The 18,487-nt window shown below is 37.2% G+C and overlaps 2 protein-coding genes across 2 annotated transcripts; both read right to left on the reverse strand.

Annotated features, from left to right (window-relative positions):
- Positions 1–1,686: 1,686 nt before the first annotated feature.
- Positions 1,687–7,546, reverse strand: LOC148211709 (uncharacterized). Its single transcript, XM_088122695.1, has 3 exons — positions 3,290–7,546; positions 2,664–3,212; positions 1,687–2,581 (listed from the first exon to the last, which is right to left on the reverse strand). Exons 2-3 carry the CDS (start codon positions 3,193–3,195, stop codon positions 2,406–2,408), a joined length of 708 nt encoding a protein of 235 aa, XP_087978821.1. The 5' UTR covers positions 3,196–3,212; positions 3,290–7,546; the 3' UTR covers positions 1,687–2,405.
- Positions 7,547–7,686: 140 nt separating this feature from the next.
- LHCB6 (light harvesting complex photosystem II subunit 6) lies at positions 7,687–9,074 on the reverse strand. Its single transcript, XM_022286215.2, has 2 exons — positions 8,785–9,074; positions 7,687–8,426 (listed from the first exon to the last, which is right to left on the reverse strand). Exons 1-2 carry the CDS (start codon positions 9,009–9,011, stop codon positions 7,877–7,879), a joined length of 777 nt encoding a protein of 258 aa, XP_022141907.1. The 5' UTR covers positions 9,012–9,074; the 3' UTR covers positions 7,687–7,876.
- Between the last annotated feature and the right edge of the window lie 9,413 nt (positions 9,075–18,487).

Genomic DNA, 18,487 nt, shown 5'->3' on the forward strand with positions numbered 1-18,487 from the left:
AATCGTGGAGTTCATCAAAGGAATTCCACCGCAAGATCCGAATGAGCAAAGGAAGATGGCACGGAGAGCAGCTCGGTTCACACTCCAAGAAGGAGCGTTGTACCGACGTGGCTTCTCCCTGCCTCTGCTTAAGTGTGTGACTCCCGAAGAAGGCCTTTACATTCTTAGAGAAATCCATGAAGGAGTGTGTGGAAACCACTCAGGCGCCAGGTCGTTGTCGGCCAAGGTGGTTCGACAAGGGTACTATTGGCCCACTGTTGAACATGATGCAAAACAATTTGTGAAGACCTGTGACAACTGCCAGCGCTTCGCAAATATTATCCATCAGCCTCCCGAGCTGCTTACCCTCATCTCGGCCCCATGGTCATTTGCGCAATGCGGGGTTGACATCATAGGTCTTTTTCCCCTAGGCAAAGGGCAAACCAAGTTCGCCGTTGTCGCTGTGGACTACTTCACCAAGTGGGCCGAGGCCGAGGCGTTGTCCCACATCACGGAGTCCAGAGTCACACCTTTCATATGGTCAAACATCGTATGCTGTTTCAGTATACCGAACACCATCGTGACAGACAACGGAAAGCAGTTCGACAATGCAAAGTTCAAGGACTTTTGCAGAAAGTTGGGCATAAGCCACCTCAGTTCGTCCACTGCGCATCCAAAAGCAAATGGGCAGGTTAAAGCGATAAACAAAATCATAAAACGAGGACTCAAGCTAAGACTGGATTCCAGAAAGGGAAGGTGGGCTGAGGAGCTACCTAAATTATTATGGTCATATCGGACCACCCCAAGGGAGTCAACTAGTGAAACTCCATTCTCTCTAGCCTTTGGCTCCGAAGCTGTTGTACCAGTTGAGATCGGCAAACCAACAGACAGAGTAGAGCAGTACGAGCCAGCGAAGAACGAAGAAGAGCTACTTCTTAACCTGGACTTATTGGAAGAAAAACGGGAAATGGCTCAGCTGCGTCTAGCAGAATATCAAAACAGAATGGCCAGACATTACAATGCCCGAGTTCGACCTCGAAGCTTCCAAGTTGGACATTTGGTCTTAAAGAAAATTCAGAGTCATGTGGGCACCCTTGACCCAAGTTGGGAGGGACCGTTCGAGGTTAAAGGCATAGTCCGACCTGGAACGTATGTGCTGGCCGATCTGGAAGGAAGAGTGTTTGCACATCCATGGAATGCGGAGCACTTGAAGCGCTATTATCCTTGAAATGTCAAAATGGTCCTAAAATGGACTTGTAAAAATTTTCAAGGGGCGGAACTTTTAATAAATGGAGTGATTTAATTTCATAACTCCGAGTTCGATTAGAAATTAAATAAGAGCCACGGACTCCCATAAGGCAAAATTCAATCCTTTAAAACCCATGGGTGTGAGGTGCGATGTGAATGTTAAAAGTGGACTCAAAATTCAACCTTTTGAATGTTTAAGTTAAAGGCAAGATGTAGAAAGTTCAGATTGCTTAATAATATCTTTCGGACTTCCGAGTTCGAGGAGAATATCAAAAATCAATAAAAGAAACTCTCAAATTCAAACCTCGGATAAGAGGTGCGATGTGAAAAGAGTTATCCCACACTCAATCCTTTAAACTCATGAGTTAGGGGTGCGAGATGAAAATATTCATATATGATTTCTGACTTACAAGAAAAGGAAAAAGCTTAAGGAAAAGGCAGTAAAAGAACAAACGGAAATGGAAAAATGGAAGTTTCATTGATTAAAAGGACAGAGTCAAGGCTTGTATACCTTGTAGCTCTGCCCAAAGGCTTACAAAAGAAAAAAAACACACACAAACAACAATAGCAAAACTAATGAGGCTCAACTGCTCCTGAGGTGAGAAGATAGCTCGCCTTTAGAGCCTAGAAGGTTGACCTCCTGAGATCTGTTCTGCTGAGAATGAGCTTCCTCTTGGGTAGTGCCGACCTCAGTAGGCTCCTGACTTGGGGCCTCATCTTCATCCAGGTCGGAGTAGTCAGAGTCCAGATCTCTGACATACTTGTCCACCAGGGATGCAGGACCTGGAGTGCCGTTAGGCCCAGAAGCCCATTTCTCAGCGTACCTCTTCTTCAGATCGCCGAGGTCGACCTGGAGGTGCGGCATATCAGCAACAATGCCCTTCATCAGAAATTTGAAGCCTGCGTCGTTGAAGTCTTTGGCAAACCCATCAAAATCTGGGTGTTGCCTGAAGGCTGCTTCAAGGAGAGCTCCGTTGGTGAGGCGCTCCTTCTCCGCCTTCAGCTCAACAATGAGATGCCCAATTGCAGCGTCATTCCCTTCAAGGGCCTAGAGCATGTCGTCCTTCTCCTTAAGGAGTTGGAACTTTTCCTTCTCCAGCCCTTTGGTGATGGCGTGGGCAGCTCGGAGGTGGGCCTTATGCCTCTCATCCTCCCTCTTCAGCAGCTCGGCCTTGTCTTCAACCTCGACCCTCAGTATGTCCACCTCGCTCCGAGCCTTCAGCAGCTCGCCCTTTAGCGTAGTGGCAGCCTCCAAGGCAGCAGAAGAATTCTCCCTCTCTTTCGCTGCCAAGGCCTCCCTTCCATCTAGCTCGGCCTTGATCATGATCGCTGAATGGATGGAGGCAGTGAACGCCTGTAGAGCACAGAAGGCAAACATATGTTAGACCCAATCGCAAGTTAAGAAATTAAAAACAAAGTTAAGAAGTAGATCTTACCTCGACAGCATGATCGATTGTCCGTTGCAGTACGGACCCAGGATCGCTTACAAACTTGGATGCTCTTCTGAGACAGCGATCCAAGCAGGCAGCCGAGATGCGTGACACCTGGTCTTTCACCCCGGAGCTTGACGGTTCCATTCTGAACCGCATCTTCACGTCGGATGTCCCCCCCCATCCGAGCTTCCGGGTCATCCACCAGATCGGCGTGGCTTGAGGGCAGGGGGCCGCGAGGTCCAACCTCCGAGGAGGAGGTGGCTTTCTTCTTTTTCTTTCTCCTCTTTAGAGGAGAGCCCTCTCTCACCTCGCGAAGAGGTGACACGTCCAATGCTTCGGACTCGCTCCTCGAGTGCTTCTCCCTAGAGCGCTCCCCAGTAGAATCCAACTCGATCACCAGAGTCGGAACTTCAGTTGATGGCCCAGCCTGGTCCTGAGCTGCGGGTTGGTTCATAGCGGGAGTCACTGGGTCAGAGCTTTGAACTGTCTTAAGGGCGTGAGCACGGCCCTTAGACTTACGTTTCACGCTGTTCATGAATCCACACACTATGGCTGCAATACGAATAAAACGGAAAGTCAGAAATGAAAACTTAAAATTGAGATTGAAGTCGAGATCGAGCACGGCTTACCGAGCTCGGAATTTGACCTTGAAGCTTCAACCGGGCGCACTAAGGGGTTGTAGTCTAACAACCCAGATTCCAGAAGCAGCTTGTCGGTCACCAAAGTTCCGATCTTCCGACCTCTGGGGAAGTGATCTTTGTAAAATTTGAGGGTGTCGAAAGAGGCTTGTGTAAGCTTAGGGATTGGTTTGATCGACACTGCACAGGACAAAAAAGATTCAAGTTAGACATGAAAAGGGAAGAATAGAAAAATTTAAAGAGGTAAACGCAACGGCCTCATACCTAGGTTCCCAAACCTAACAGGCACATCATATAAGGGACGACCTGACTCGTCCTTTGCCAGCCATTCACCTAAGGCAAAGAACCACTTACCTACCCATCCTTTGATGGAGGTCGGCCCCTTGACTATGTCACCGCGCTCTTCCTCGCCCACATATAATACCGACCTGGTTTTTTAGCTATCCTCTTGGCCTTAAAACACCCAAGAAGTTGGTCAAGGCTTAGTAGCTCGGCCTCATCCTCGTCCCGAGCTCACAACCTAAAAAGAATGGCTAAAGCAAAAATGACACCCCACCCATTGGGGGCCACTTGAGCAGGAGCCAGTCCAGTTCGGTTTAAAAACTCATGGGCAAAAGGATGAAGAGGAAGTCTGAGGCCGTACTCAAACATCTTTAAATAAAGAGTGACCCATCCCTCTGGGGGATTGTCAGCTCTTTCCCCTTCCTCTGGAATCCTAAGAAGGATATCATTCGGAATTTTAGACCCCCTACGGAGGGGTCTGAGATAGTGCTCGGGCATCTTTGAAGGGTACTTCAGACCCTGGCCCGATGTGGAGGTATCATTATCCTCCCCATCATCTAAGAACCTAAAGTTCTCTATTTCTTCCAGCTCGGACTCTAACCTACGAGCTAAGACCTCCCCAGAATCGCTTGGTTTGGGGGGCGAACTACTTATGGTCTGACCCGCACTACCTATGCTATCACTACTGGAGGGGGAGGACAAGAAAACTACCATATCTGAAAGAAGAATAAGAACAAGGAAAAGTGACTGACCTACAGAAAGGGTTCGAGCTGGTTTCAGATCGAACTCCAGAAATTCAAGAAACGTAAGGTTTGACCTGAAGTTTCGGGACTATTTATAGCTAATCGGAAAAACTTCTGCGCCGTACACGTGTAATCAACGAGCGACTAGGATCTTCTCGAGATCCGCAACGACAGAATACTCGAGTGCTCCGACAACCTGGCAGATCGAAACGTCTTCTGCAACGGTTATATTCCCTCTACAAATGAAAAGTCGCCACGTGTCAAGAATGGATTCGAATGAACTTCTCTGTCAGGTCGAGATCGAACGTGACAGAGAGGGGGCCAATGTTTGGGGGTAAACATACCCAGGACACGTGGAGGACCCTTATTGGTGTTTGAAGAAACTAAATAAGAGGGATTGCCTAGGTCCACCTCGGCCTTGTCGAGGAGACCGGGTTCGCCCATTATCAAAGACTAAGTATGGGCGTCAAGGTTCGACCTGGCTGGGGTCCGACCTGCTCGGAACCCGACAGGTCCGATATGAGAAAAGATATATAACCGCCGGTCGTGTGTACTGTCGGATCCATCACCTATAAATAGAGGGCTTCATTTCACGCTCAGGTATCGAATCTCACCTCGAACTAAATACAGAATCCGATCTATACTAATTTGAGCGTCGGAGTGCTTACCCTCTTATGCAGGTCCACTCTAGTGTTCAGGTTGGAACCGGAGACCGGGTTCGAGCTCGATTCGTGAAGAACTGTTGAGCAAAGTCTTGCATAAACAACCCCTAAACTTTCAAGAGTAAAAATCAAATCCTTGAACATTCACTAATAATAAAATCTCACCCTCTCAATTACGAGATTGTAAAAATTAAACTCTACCATTTTAAAAATTATATCTAGTATACCAATTCCAAGTATTATCAAAAAGGGATTGAGCAAAATTCATTTGAATCTTGTGTTTGAATTCAGATTCTCTCACATAGAAGCCATTAGAAATCTCTAACTAGAGATTTGGTTTCTTCTGCAATTTTTGCTGCTTTCTCCATCTCGATCGTTCGATGTTTAAGCATATGTTAAATCAACTACCTAAGCCATTACCACTCTGTTTCTGCTGCATGTGGTAATGGCTCGCTCGACCTCGAATAAAATCGAATGAGGCAAGCAAGAGTTGGTTCCTTCCCCACATGCCTCAACAATATAAATGCATCAAATATTTCGTGACTAAATTTTAGTAATTTCTACTGCAGAGGACACGAAGAGTTCGTAATCAACAACATGGGTATTGGGTAGATTTCTTCAGAGTAGTTCGTAATCAAAAATGGGAAGTTTTGGAAGAAACAACGGGGGATATGCCTGAAAAGCCGTCATTGAAGCGCATCAACAGAGAACAAACAAGAAAAATGAGAAACCCGCCACATAGAGAGGGAAAAAGAGACAGATTCAATCGGGTCTGCTTCAAATTGGAAGATGAAAGAAAATAAATTCGATTTGGTTATAAGAATCTTCGAAACGAAATAAAAATATATTTTTTTTAGCAGATCTGCTCTCATCCCACCCAAATTAAAATTTTACGATTTAATTTTTACAATGGCATATTTTAGAGGGTCCAATTTTATTACTTTGGAAGGTTTTAAGGGTTTAAATTTTTACCATTGAAACTTTATGGTCTAATTTTTTCACTTATGGAAAGTTTCAGGGTTTAATTTTTACAATTAAAAGTTTAGGGATGAAATTGTAACAACTATCATATTTTAGGGGTGATTTGTGCAATTTACCCTAATAATAATAATAATAATATATACAGTTCAGTTTTAGATTTTGGTTGTCAACCCAAACCGAAATCGAACTGTATTAATCGATTTTAAAGTTTAACATACCGAACTAAACCGAGAAAACGCTAAAATCGATTTTTCGGGTTGGTTTAGTCTGATTTTGTCGGTTTCATCGATTTTGTCGATTTGATTGTGCACCTCTACCTACGAGATAGCTTACCTAGTCCAAAAGAACTAACCCTAAAAAATGTGAGCTCCCATTAGATAGCTCATGTAAGCCAATAGAGAAAAAATCTAATGAGAGACCGATTAAAGTCTCCAAGGAGAGACCAATCACGATCACCTCGACTTTGAAGATAGGCCACCTCAAGTTAAACCTAAAGAATGAGATATTTCAAGAAAGCTCACCTCGGCTCAAGCGCAAGCTCCCATGTGAGATCTCACATAAGACTAAAGGATAAGCTATGACAAGGATGAGCTATCCCAAGAAAGACTAACCTGAGGTATGAAGCATAAAACCCATTTTTCAAAGAGCAATACCTCGGCCTTACTTTATAGCTCGGCTATACTTAGAGAATTTTGACCTTAGACTCTTCCAATGCGACCTTAGCCACTCCAACTTCTATTAGTGCGGCCCAGCTTTCTTCCTCTCTTTTCCACACCAAAAGTCATGTGCTTGCCAACCGCTACATGACAAGCATCAAAGTGAACCGAAAATGCAAGAAAATATGAGTACAAGTGATAAGTGGTTAAGACCGGAGTTAAGGAAAAATGCTACCTCGGCTAGAGGTAGGAGCCTTCAATAGGTCGATTTGACTCAACACCTCGTAAGGGGTAGACATATTTTTAGTCAGAGCTAAAATGAAAAAGAAAATGTTACTAACCTAAATCAGAAAGAGTTCTGACACACGCAAGGAATACCAAAAGTAGAAAACGACCGTTGTCAGGGTCTAGGGTATAACTTCTGATCCCCTAAAAATGATCGTCTTCGAGGTCCGAGGTAAAACTCATCATCTCCTAAAATTTATCATCATGATCATGGATCGAGGTATAACCCCTCGTCCCCCAAAAACGACTATCACCATAGTCCAAAGTAAAACTCCTCATCCCTTAAAAAGATTGTCACACCACAGGAATTTATGGCTTTCCTAACAGTATTTTTGCTGACACTCGAAAAATCGTCGATGATCATCCGGGTTTGAGGTATAACTTCTCATCCACTAAAAATGATAGTAGTCAGGGTCCAAGGTATAACTTCTCATATCTTAAAAACGATTGCCATAAGGTTTTGAGGTATAGCTCTTCATCCCCTAATCAAGATCGTCATCAAGTTTCAAGGTATAACTTCCCATCTCCTAAAATCGGCCCTTATTATTTATCCTTACCAGATTAGGATTCAAGGGAGGAAATATCATTCTTCGCCATGAAGAGGTGTAATTCTATGGCATTCTAGTTCTTTAGTAACCTTTAAACATTTCACATGAAAATTTGAGGGTTAATTTTCATAATTAAAAGTTGGAGTTTTAAGTATAACAACTTATATACTTCCAAGTGATTCATTCAATTTACCAAAAAAATAAAATAAAAAATAGAAAAGACAGTTGGAATTGGCATGACACACACTCATTTTGAATTTGATCAGGGCTCGGAAGTCCGAACAAAACCCCTCCCCTTCAAAATCTTATCTCAAAATCAACACATGTTCATGTTCATGTTCAGTTCCCAAGGCCCTTTCTGTTTTTGGTGAAAATATGAACAATTTTACCTTCACATTAACAAATTCTTCAATCTTCTATTTTACAATCCAAGAGCACCCAGCGGCGTCTTCCCCTGTCCAGCTTCGAAGTAGAAGATGAGCATCGCCAACATGGCGATCCGAGCGTGCTTGATCTCCGCCAACTTCAATCTCTCCAGCTTCTCCGTGTCCGGAATGTAAACTCCGTCCTTCAAACTTCCGGCGAATCCCAACGGATCGAAGAATTTCCCGCCGGGGTACCCCTGTTCTCCCGTCGCGTTCGCGAAATTCTCCGCCGTCCTCGACCAAGGCGTCGCCCACTCCACCGATTGTGACTCAGGGTTGAAGAAATCCACCCACCGCTTGCTTTCCACCCATCCCATCAGCAGCAGCTGTGTTCCCAGCAGAGATCCGAAGGAGAAGGGAGCAATTGCCCTCGGATCCGCTCCGGCTTCGAACCATGGGATCCCACTCCAAGCCTGCCCCACGAAGATTCCGACCACAGCCGCCATTGCCCACCGGCCGTGGATTAGCTCTGCCTCTCTGTACCACTTCAGGAATGCTGGGTCCTTCCCCAAGCCCAGTGGGTCGAACCCGTAGTCGCCTGGGAGCCTACACAAGCAAACAGGTGACTAATTGCTTACAAAGTGTTCGATGAAATGCCTCTTCCAAATTATAAACAGTAATTGCTTAGAAAGCGTTCGACGAAATGCTTCTAATAGACTATGAACGATAACTGCTTAGAAAATGTTCGGTGAAATGCCTCTTCCAGATTATAAACTGTAATTGCCAAGAAAGCGTTTGATTATGAACGATAACTGCTCAGAAAGTGTTCGATGAAATGCCTCTTCTACTTGTAGATTCAATACAATAACTTATGAAAATGTGCACTCTTCCAATTGCAGGTCTAAATCTAAATCTAAACAATAGGTGAAAAATGTGCAAATTGTGAGAAGTGAGAGGGACATACGAGCCATCGAGCCATTCGGGGTCGACCAAGTTGCCGCCGCCCCTAACGCCGGGGAGCCAAGACTTCTTGGGCTGAGCAGCGGCGACGATGACGAGCTTGCGAGAGCCGACGACATTGACACCACCTCTGGCTCCAGCGAGCAGGGCGTGGCTTCTGCTACTGCCCCCACGGAGGAAGGGGGAGCCAAAGCCATTAAGCAGAGCAGCAGAAGTTGCAGTTGCAGCCATGGATGGTTTGTGGAAGAAGTGTTTCAGCTTTGAGGTACGTAAATTATGACTTTATGAGATATGGTGGATTGAATTGTGGGTTTAAATGGAGCCATGTGTGAATTGTGATGATGAGAATCTGGAGGGGAAATCTGAGGGATAGATTTCGGACCAATGAGAAACAAGTTCTTGATCATCCGCTCCTCCACTTGGCCGCCAACCACGTGGACTACCCCTTTTTCAGCCTCATCTTTCACTCCCCAACTATGAAAACCAAATCCTTTTCATCAATTTAATGAGCACCACCTTCTTTTCTTTGGGTTAAAATGAAATGTACTTTTGATTAAAAAAATAATAATTTTTCAAGATGAGTCTAACTTTCAAAGTGGCGCCGACTAGACCATAGTTTGACTGGTTAAGATATATATGATCGATCAAATAATTTTTTCTATGAGCAATGCTATTAGTAATGGTCAAGAAACCTAAATGATCATTTGAAATCAACAATTGACAATAAAACGTAAAATGAAAGATGGGTTTCTTACAAATTAGAAAGATAAATTTCCAATACTCTTGAAAGAACGTTTAATAGTAATTTGGTTGACAATCATTTTCTTACATTCATAATTGATAAATAGAACATTTAACTTAGAAGGGATATTACTAATGTCTTAATCAAAGGGATATTACTAATGTCTTAATCAAAGGGATATTACTAATGTCTTAATCAATTGAGCTATACTTAGGTGATGTAATTAATTACAAAATCTAACTTTAGATTTTGATGTCAAAATAGGATTAAATTGATTGAGTAGAATGCTTCAAATGAAGCTTTACTATAATTGAAGCAATTGAAGCATTTTGGATTCTATTGATACTTTTGTAATATTTTTAGATGTATTTATATATGTATAAATCCTCCCCAACTATTTAGGCTTGAAACCCAAGAAAATCTTCTTGGGCCCACTAAGCCCAATTGCACACATTGGACCAGTTAAGTCTATTGGGTTTAAGGATCCAAGATCAATTGGGGCCCAAAAGATGTTGAATCATACAATGTCATGGGTTTCAAAGCCAATCTTGATGGACCACAATCCAATTTCACTTGGATATTAAACAAAAGCAATCAATCAACCCTACATTAAGAAATTTAAAGTTACATAGTTAAAGGAAATAGGTGCTACATTGCTCTAGAATTACATTTTGAATGATTCTAAGCTTGTTTTTGTGTAGTTCAAAGGTTTTGTTCTATTAATTAAGAATATCATTCCATTAACTTTGTAGTCAATTGAGTTTTGTATCGATCTGCGATGGCTCGATTGACAAAATTTAATTGATTTAAAGTTTTTATTCCGAGTTTGAGTCTTTTTAGGCTTCTGCCCTCACTTATGTTTTGTTGTTTTGCTTATATTTATGGTCGATTAAATTTTTAAAGGATTATTTGGTAACACTTTAGTTTTTCATTCCCTTTTTTAATGAATGTCTCTAAAATTGTACAAATTCAAAAAAAAAACATACAAAGCTCAGTTGAAAATATTATTTTATTTTAAAAAATCACAATTATTATTATTATTATTTGTCCATTTTAAGACTCGTAATATACCTGTGAATTGTGATTTCCGACACTTGTCTATATAATGATTTATTCAAATTATATAAATGAACAAAAAAATAACCATGATAATTAAAATAATTTTTATACAAAATTTAGAGATTTACATAAAGCATTTAATAGTTTAAAGATAATTGTAATGAATATAAAAATTTAGGAAAGAAAATTCTTTCCGCCTCGCTTAGCCCTATGCCATCTAGGTTCATATTAGGTATTTTGGACACTGCTATTGCAAAATATAGTAGGCTCAAGGTGATAACATTAACCTTTTGCATCGGTCTATATTTTGCATTCTTGAATCATACCAGATCTCCAATCTCCTACTTTAATGACATTTCCCAATCGATTCCTTCTTTGTTATCGAGCTGATAACTCGATACTTTCTACGAGCACAAATCCCACGATTTTAATGGTCACACAGAATTCTCCACCTTAAAGCTTCGCGGGAACTACTTTATGATGACAGACGATTACTGCCCAACCTATAGAAACCAAACAAGGGCTTTCTTTTTTGTTAGTACAACATGTGGATGAATATTCAAACTCACGACTTTTTGGTTTAATATAAATGTCAGTTGAGCTACACTTGACAACAAAGACTTAGTAGAGATTTAATAGTCAATCCAAGCATAATTTAATAGATGGAGTATTTAATCACCGTCCGTGTTGATGATTTAATTCTCGAGCAATAATGGTTGAACTAAAAAAATGTAAGAGACTAATTAATATATATTGTATTTGGGTCCAATATTTGCGTGAAATAACATTCGAGCATGGCCCACAGGGCACGCAGCAGAAACCTCAGTCAGCTGGTCGCATGTCTATGAAGTTTGAACGTTGTCCCCCTTCCCCACTTCTTTATTAATTGTTACTTTTAATTATTATTTTATACTTTTCCTTTTGGCCAAAAGTGAGATAAATTCCCAATTTCAATGCATGCTACTTACCAGCTCAATGCATCATCATCATCTAAGTTTGGAAAAAATAAATAAATAAATAAAAAATACATGCATATATCGTATTTACCGAATATACTTTGATTCTTAAGTCAAACCAGAAGCTTTGTGTGCGGTAGAATGAGTATTAGTAATTTTTTTACACTTCCATGGTGAGTGAGAATGTCCTAGATACTACTCACATTCATTGTTAACTATATTAGTATCATTGCCAAGACGAGCATAGTTCAACGGTAATTGACATATATCTTAAATCAAGAGATTGAGAGTTCGATCTCCCACCCCACATGTTTACCGATATTAAATGTTGGTGTGAACATGCTTTGAACGGAGGATCTCCTACTCTGAATATCATTTTAAACATAATTAAATCATCAATGAATTCAAACGCTTAAGTTTGTGAGTTAGGGTAAATTTAGTTATTTATAAGATATCTAATAAGACTAAGTCTAGCTCGTTAACTCTATCATCACTAGACAACTAGTTTATAATATGACAATTTCCCACCATGAGACGTGTGTCACTAATTTATTGGCTAAAACATTCTTCAAAATATGTCTTATAGGTTGACACAAAAACGAGTTCTTTTCACTCATCCAATCTCTAGCAGAGTTAAGTCTAATATCTTTAACCTCCTTTTCATAGTAGACTTTTAATTCATCAAATTGGACCGTAAACTTGGTTGAACGTTTCAATTGTTATTGAACTTCGAGTAGGCTTTTGTTTGCATGATATCATTAAAAAAATATTTCCATACATGAATTCGATGAATTTAAATCATAGCTAGGCCTATTACCAAGTTGATACAGCTTCAACGAAAGAAGATACTAAAACTAGATTCTTTTTCGTTGAAATTTAAGAATTTTGAGAGGTTTATTTTATGATTGATGTTGTGCACAAACCAAACTTAACTTTGTGCAAGACTTGTTCTTCCTTAATTAATGAGTTTTGAGGAATTTTTTTTCCCTTACTCATGGTTTCACTGAATATTAATATGGTATTAGAGTCCAAGAGTTCAAACGAGCCACGATCTTGACTCCTTTTATTGCCAATTGATTTTGAGATAAAACCCCACGAATATTAATATTGAATTCTAATTTGTCTTTTATTGTATTTTTAAATTTCGGCCAAGCAAACACAAATTTACTGTATTCCTTGTTTTTAAAACATCAAATTGATTCCAGATCTCGTACCAAATAAAACAGGGCTAACAAACTGAAAGTCAATAAAGATTATGTCAATCAACTTATTAAATTTTAAGAAACTATATTTTTTTATTATAATTTAAACATGGATGAGACTCAAACACATACCTTCAAATAAAATTACAATTTTTTGACCTGTTAACTTTTGTTTATGTTCTCCACACGAGCGTAGATCAAATCGTCAATGCATTACTTACCCCCTTAAAAATATTGGATGCTCAATCCCTGGTTGAACTCAAAAAAATATGGTGCGTTTAAGTTTCTAAAATCAATTTTTAAACTTTAAAGATCAAAATATCAAACAAAGCATACGTAGCACAGTGGTCAAAATATTAGTAACATATCTTATAGGTCAACGTTCAGATTAAATTGGTTATCAAACAACTTTGTTTTCAAAGGTTGTTAAATTTTATTTTAACCAAACATAAAAAATGTGGACATTATATCACTTAATTACTTTTCTTATAAATTGGAAAGCATGAAATGGAGAAAGACAACATTTAAAAAATGTAGGTGATATTTTGAAACATTAATAATGAAAGTTGCTTCCATTTGAGGAGAAAATAAAGGAGGTAATTGAGGAGCTCAATCAATAGCAATTATGATCACCACCATGCCTTTCTGTCATCTAAATTTCAAAAGATTAAAAAAGAAAAAAAAAAGGTGAAATCAAAATAGGAGATTCTTTTTAGCTTGATAATTTTAAATTTTAAAAGTGCTTTTTTTTAATATTATAAAAAAGTAAAAAAGTTAAACTGTGTATGGGTATCATAATGATTGGGTGTTTTTCTAAATGAAGGCAGCTTTTTCTCATTTTTTTAGTGCTTTATTGTCTGTTTTTTTTTTTTCATTTGTTATTATCATGTGATGCCCCATTGCTAAAAAATCATATAATTGCTTTAGATTGTGTTTGATAATTGTTTTATTTTCCATTTTTTGTTTTACAAATTAAGTTTTTTTATTCATATTTATAATATCTTTCTACTTTTAAAAATATTTTGAAATGCTGCAAAGTTTAAATCATAACCCCTATACTTTTGCTAAGGATACAGATAAAGTTACCAACTAATTTATTTTCCTAATTAGAGCCTCCTTGGTGGGGCACTAAGCCAATATCCATAAATTGTTTTCATACTAAAAATAATATTACAAGCATATCATGTTATTTGTTAGAATATCGATTTCAAAGAAGTCGCCATCTTTCCTCTTTAATAGCCTCTCAAACATCTTTATCTTAATTAAATTGTTTCTCAAACAAAGATCATAAGCGAAGGAAACATGTTTCTTTCGTTCACGGTATACTATCAACTCTTTTACATTCCTTTCCTAAAAAAAACTTGTCCCCATTTAACTAAAATCATATGTGTTGATACAATAATTTGATTTTGATCTCCGATGTCGATGGATCCAACGAACACCTGCACATAAATAGAGAACTACACACCAATGTGGTGCTAAGTTCAACACACTCTGATGTCTAAGTAGCAAAGGGTTTAATCGAGGGTAGCAAGTGTAGGATTGCGAGAGTATACCTCGCGCCCAAGATCTCTTCTCTCTTATTTATAGAGGAAGTCTCTTTGAGCCGATTCAAATGGACCGACTATAATCTGATGCGGTCCATTGTAAAGGGAAAAAGAAAGGAGAGCCACAAGTTATTTCTCATCATAATGTTATCTTATTAAAAATATCCATGTCTTCATTAAATGATTAGCCCACATGCATATATATAGTGAAGTTTTGAGGCTAGGGACAAGGCAAGAAGGTACGCATGTCGATGTTGATGAAGTTGCCAATTTCATGAAAATGTCGATTAAATGTTAATGTAGATGAATATTTTTAAATGGGGTTGCATTTCTAGCTAAGTTAAAAATTAATAGTATTAATATTATTGTGATATCTTGTTGATGTTTTTTTTTATAATTTATTAATTTTTTGGAATACTTTAATGTCGAATTCATAGAAGACAGAAACTCAGTACTTTTGTGGAGATTAAAGCAAGCCAGCACATAATTACATCATACCAAGTAAGGGTTTAGGGTATGTATGGTTAAACATGAACATAATATAAATAGCTAAGCAATTAAGACATCTTACTCCTTCTCTAGTTAGAAGTCGATGGTTCAATCTCTGGTCTTTAAAGAAAAAAGAAAACTATGTTTGAATTACTCTCTCATTTTCCTTCTCTTTGTTTTATATTCGGTGATAATTGACTTTGTGTTAAGATATTAAAAATTAAGCAAATATCAATCACAGTAATCTTTAAGATTTTTTTGAAGTACAATATTTGGTTTGAGATATATGTCAATTACCGTTGAATTGTGTTAGCTTTGGAAATAGTAATCTTTTAATTTGAATTAAGATGGATAAATAGAAATATCCCTCTATCATGTGGTACATACATAACTTTAGAAGGGCCCATTAAATAACCAAATAATATAAATATATTGATATGTGATTCTTAATTTAGAGTAAAAATAAATTCTAACATAAGAAAAAATTCAAGCAAAATGAAATGAACTTGTATTATTCAATTGTCTAAACGAAAAATACACATAATGAGGGTTTGGTTGGAAATTAAACATGTTTTAAATTTGAAATAAATTATACATTATTGTGCACAAATATTTCTTAATTGTCTAATTAAACATAGTTCAATTTGTTTGTGGTTTAATTGGTGATTGTTTTGGGGCTGGTTTTAACTTCCTATTGTCATTTTATCTTATAGGAGCCCTTCAATCAAAGAAAAAGGAAAAGGAAAAATAGTGGACAAAAATAAGTTTCAACAAGAGCCCAGTTAACTTTACGAGTTCTAATCATAGTATATGTTTTGATGATAACAAACTTTATTTACTGACAATTTTAGTATTTCAAATTATGTGTTAGAGAAGATGAATTCAAATACATTTTGAATTACTCAACTTAAAATCCACCTCCCCTAACAAGACAATTTTTTTTTAAAGAGTTTAAGTACCTATTCGACGAGAAATTCAACGAAGAGAAACTCAAATTAATGAACTTGTATTGTATTGAATTTTTATAGTGTTACAATCTCTAATGTATGATCCTCTAATTAATTCTCTCATATGTGAACTTTAATTCAAGGGCTTTTGAGTTTGTTCTTGAATTAATGAGTTTGCGCCTTCAGCTTCTAACGTATTGAAGAATCTTTAGAGTCTTCGGTTGTGAAGCTTGATGCTTGGCAAAGTTTGTGGCTTGATGAAGTCTTCGGCTCGCTTGACGAAATATGCAGCTTGATGAAGTACTTTGGTTCGTGAGGTATTCGACTTGTGAAGTCTTCGGCTTGTAGCTTGTGAAGTTCTTCGATCGGTTGTCTGGAGAAGAGAAGATCTCCAGTTCTTTCAGTCTTATTGGTTCTGGATGCTTCGCAAACGGTTGTAGATGACTCTGAATCTTCAATGCTTCTCGATCTTTCCAAATGTCCCAAATGAGAGGTGACCCCCTCTATTTATAGAGCCGGCATGGGCTTGAGCCCAATCTCCTTGTGAATTTTGTCCAATTAGTTGATTTCATCGGACGGTCATAAAAGAGACACGGGGCATAATTTGATTCGTCGATTTTAAAACTAATTTAGCACACGTGTAAATTTAAGATTGGTCCTAAATATAATTTTAAATTGATGACATGGTATTTAATTATTGACCAAATTTTATCATTCAACGATACCTATTAATCATTTTGAAAGTTTAACAACCTATCACATACAAAATTGAAAATTCAAAAAACATTTATCAGAAAACTTTAAAAGTTTAGGTAAGATGGACTAATGTTGTAATTTAACCCCAAACAAAGAAAAGTGATTAGCAAACCAATCTTCAAAATACTTTCTTAACAGAATATATTTTTTTCTCTAAGATTTGAAAATATATAAAAGCTTTATTTTTCTTTTCTTTTTTGGGATAAAAAAACTTAATTTTTAGAAAAGAAATAAAGTGATCGTATTGAGCGTTTCAAACTTTCAAACTTGGATTGGGCCCACCAACAAAACAGCTTTGAAACGGTGCGTTGCGTTGCGTGAGCTGTAAACTAGCTCAGCAATTTCAAGCGTGTACGAATTTGGCCACCTCACTTTCTTTCTTTATTTCTTTCTCTTCCAACCATCTTTTAATTCCTTCTTTCCCTGTGTCACTCTACGTCTCAAACCTTTTATTTCCACTCTAATTAGTTGGACCAAAATTTATTCTACTACGTTAGTTGAATTAACGAGTGATGAAATGGCGTGTTCATGAATGGAACGAAGAAAGTAGACTGCTTAGATCCCGTTTATTTACCCGCAATCGTAATCAATGATTCGTAATAAAAACTTTGATTCCCATTGATGGTGTTTACCAAATTGTAGGAATGTAATCAAATGGTCATCAAACTTTGTAATCTCGTTACATAAAAAGGTGTAATCTCATTACACTTCTGTAACTTCATCAATCTCATTCTCATTACTTATTCCGTGGACCCCACATATATATTATAATTAATGTACCACTTTTATCTTTTCTCTCTTCTCTATAGATTAGATCCATATAATTTTTAATTGATTTTTTTATACTCTTATAATTTTTTCTCCAATTTTTATCAAGTTGATGTGATTTTATTATATAATATGAAAAATTAATATTAATTAATATCAATAAATTTTTTAATGTGGTATTATTACTTTTAAATGTTAGAATAATAAAGCTTAATAATTTGTTACGTTAAAGTTTGGTTGTGCTCATATAAAATATTTTATTTGATGTAATTTTATTTTAATTATTCATTATGTATTGATATTAGATAAATTGTTATAATAAAAAATATTTACTATCAATAATATAGTAATAAATTAAATTAAAATTTATTATTATTGTAATTTAAAAAAGATTAGCACAATAATGTATTTGTAATTAGCTAAAAAAGAGAAAGGGGTATATTAATAATTCTCATATATCTCATTCCGATTCCAGACAGTTTTAGTAAACAACATCAAAGAATTTTGATTACGATTCCAGAAAATTTGTGGTAAACAACATCAATGGAATAACATTACGATTCCGATTCATTTCCATTACGATTGCAGATAAGTAAACGTACTCAGCCAAAAAATAATAATAATAATACAGTTGAACTTGTATATTTGACTGCTCAATCCATTATTTTTTTAGTCTTTACCCTTATATTATTTGGTTGGCCTAGTGTAGACTAATTAGTCGAGTTAATATGTTATATATAGACATAAAAAGTAATGATATTTGATAGTGGAGATCTGTTAGAATTAAATTTGAAAGTTTGGAAGAAGTTGTAATTGAAACTAAATTTGCAGGTGAATAATGACTAATATAATAAATAAATAACTAACAACCTTTTTGGTTGCAAATGAAGATTTCGTTCATGTGTTATTAAGAGGAGATTTGGTTTCACACTTTAAAAAAGTGATTTTTTTATATAATATTAAAACATATATTTTCTTTTCAAAGGTAAATTTAGGATCATTAAATTACTAAAAAAATGTATTATATTTGAGAGGAAAGGCATTAAAAAAGGTTCTAAAAAACAGTTAGAGAAAGAAGAAAAAAGTTGGAGAACGTTAGAGACAAAAAAAAAAAAAATTGGATTGAGAGAAAAAAAAAAGTTTGAAATAGGGAGGGATAAAAATTTCAGAGAGAAAAAATTGAAGATTAGAGACAAAAGTTTTTAGATTTACATAAAAAAGAAATTAGAGAGACAAAAAAG

The sequence above is a fragment of the Momordica charantia genome (genome assembly GCF_013281855.1).
Source record: "Momordica charantia cultivar OHB3-1 chromosome 4 unlocalized genomic scaffold, Mcharantia_2.0 BLBB01000004.1, whole genome shotgun sequence".
NCBI lineage: Eukaryota > Viridiplantae > Streptophyta > Magnoliopsida > Cucurbitales > Cucurbitaceae > Momordica > Momordica charantia.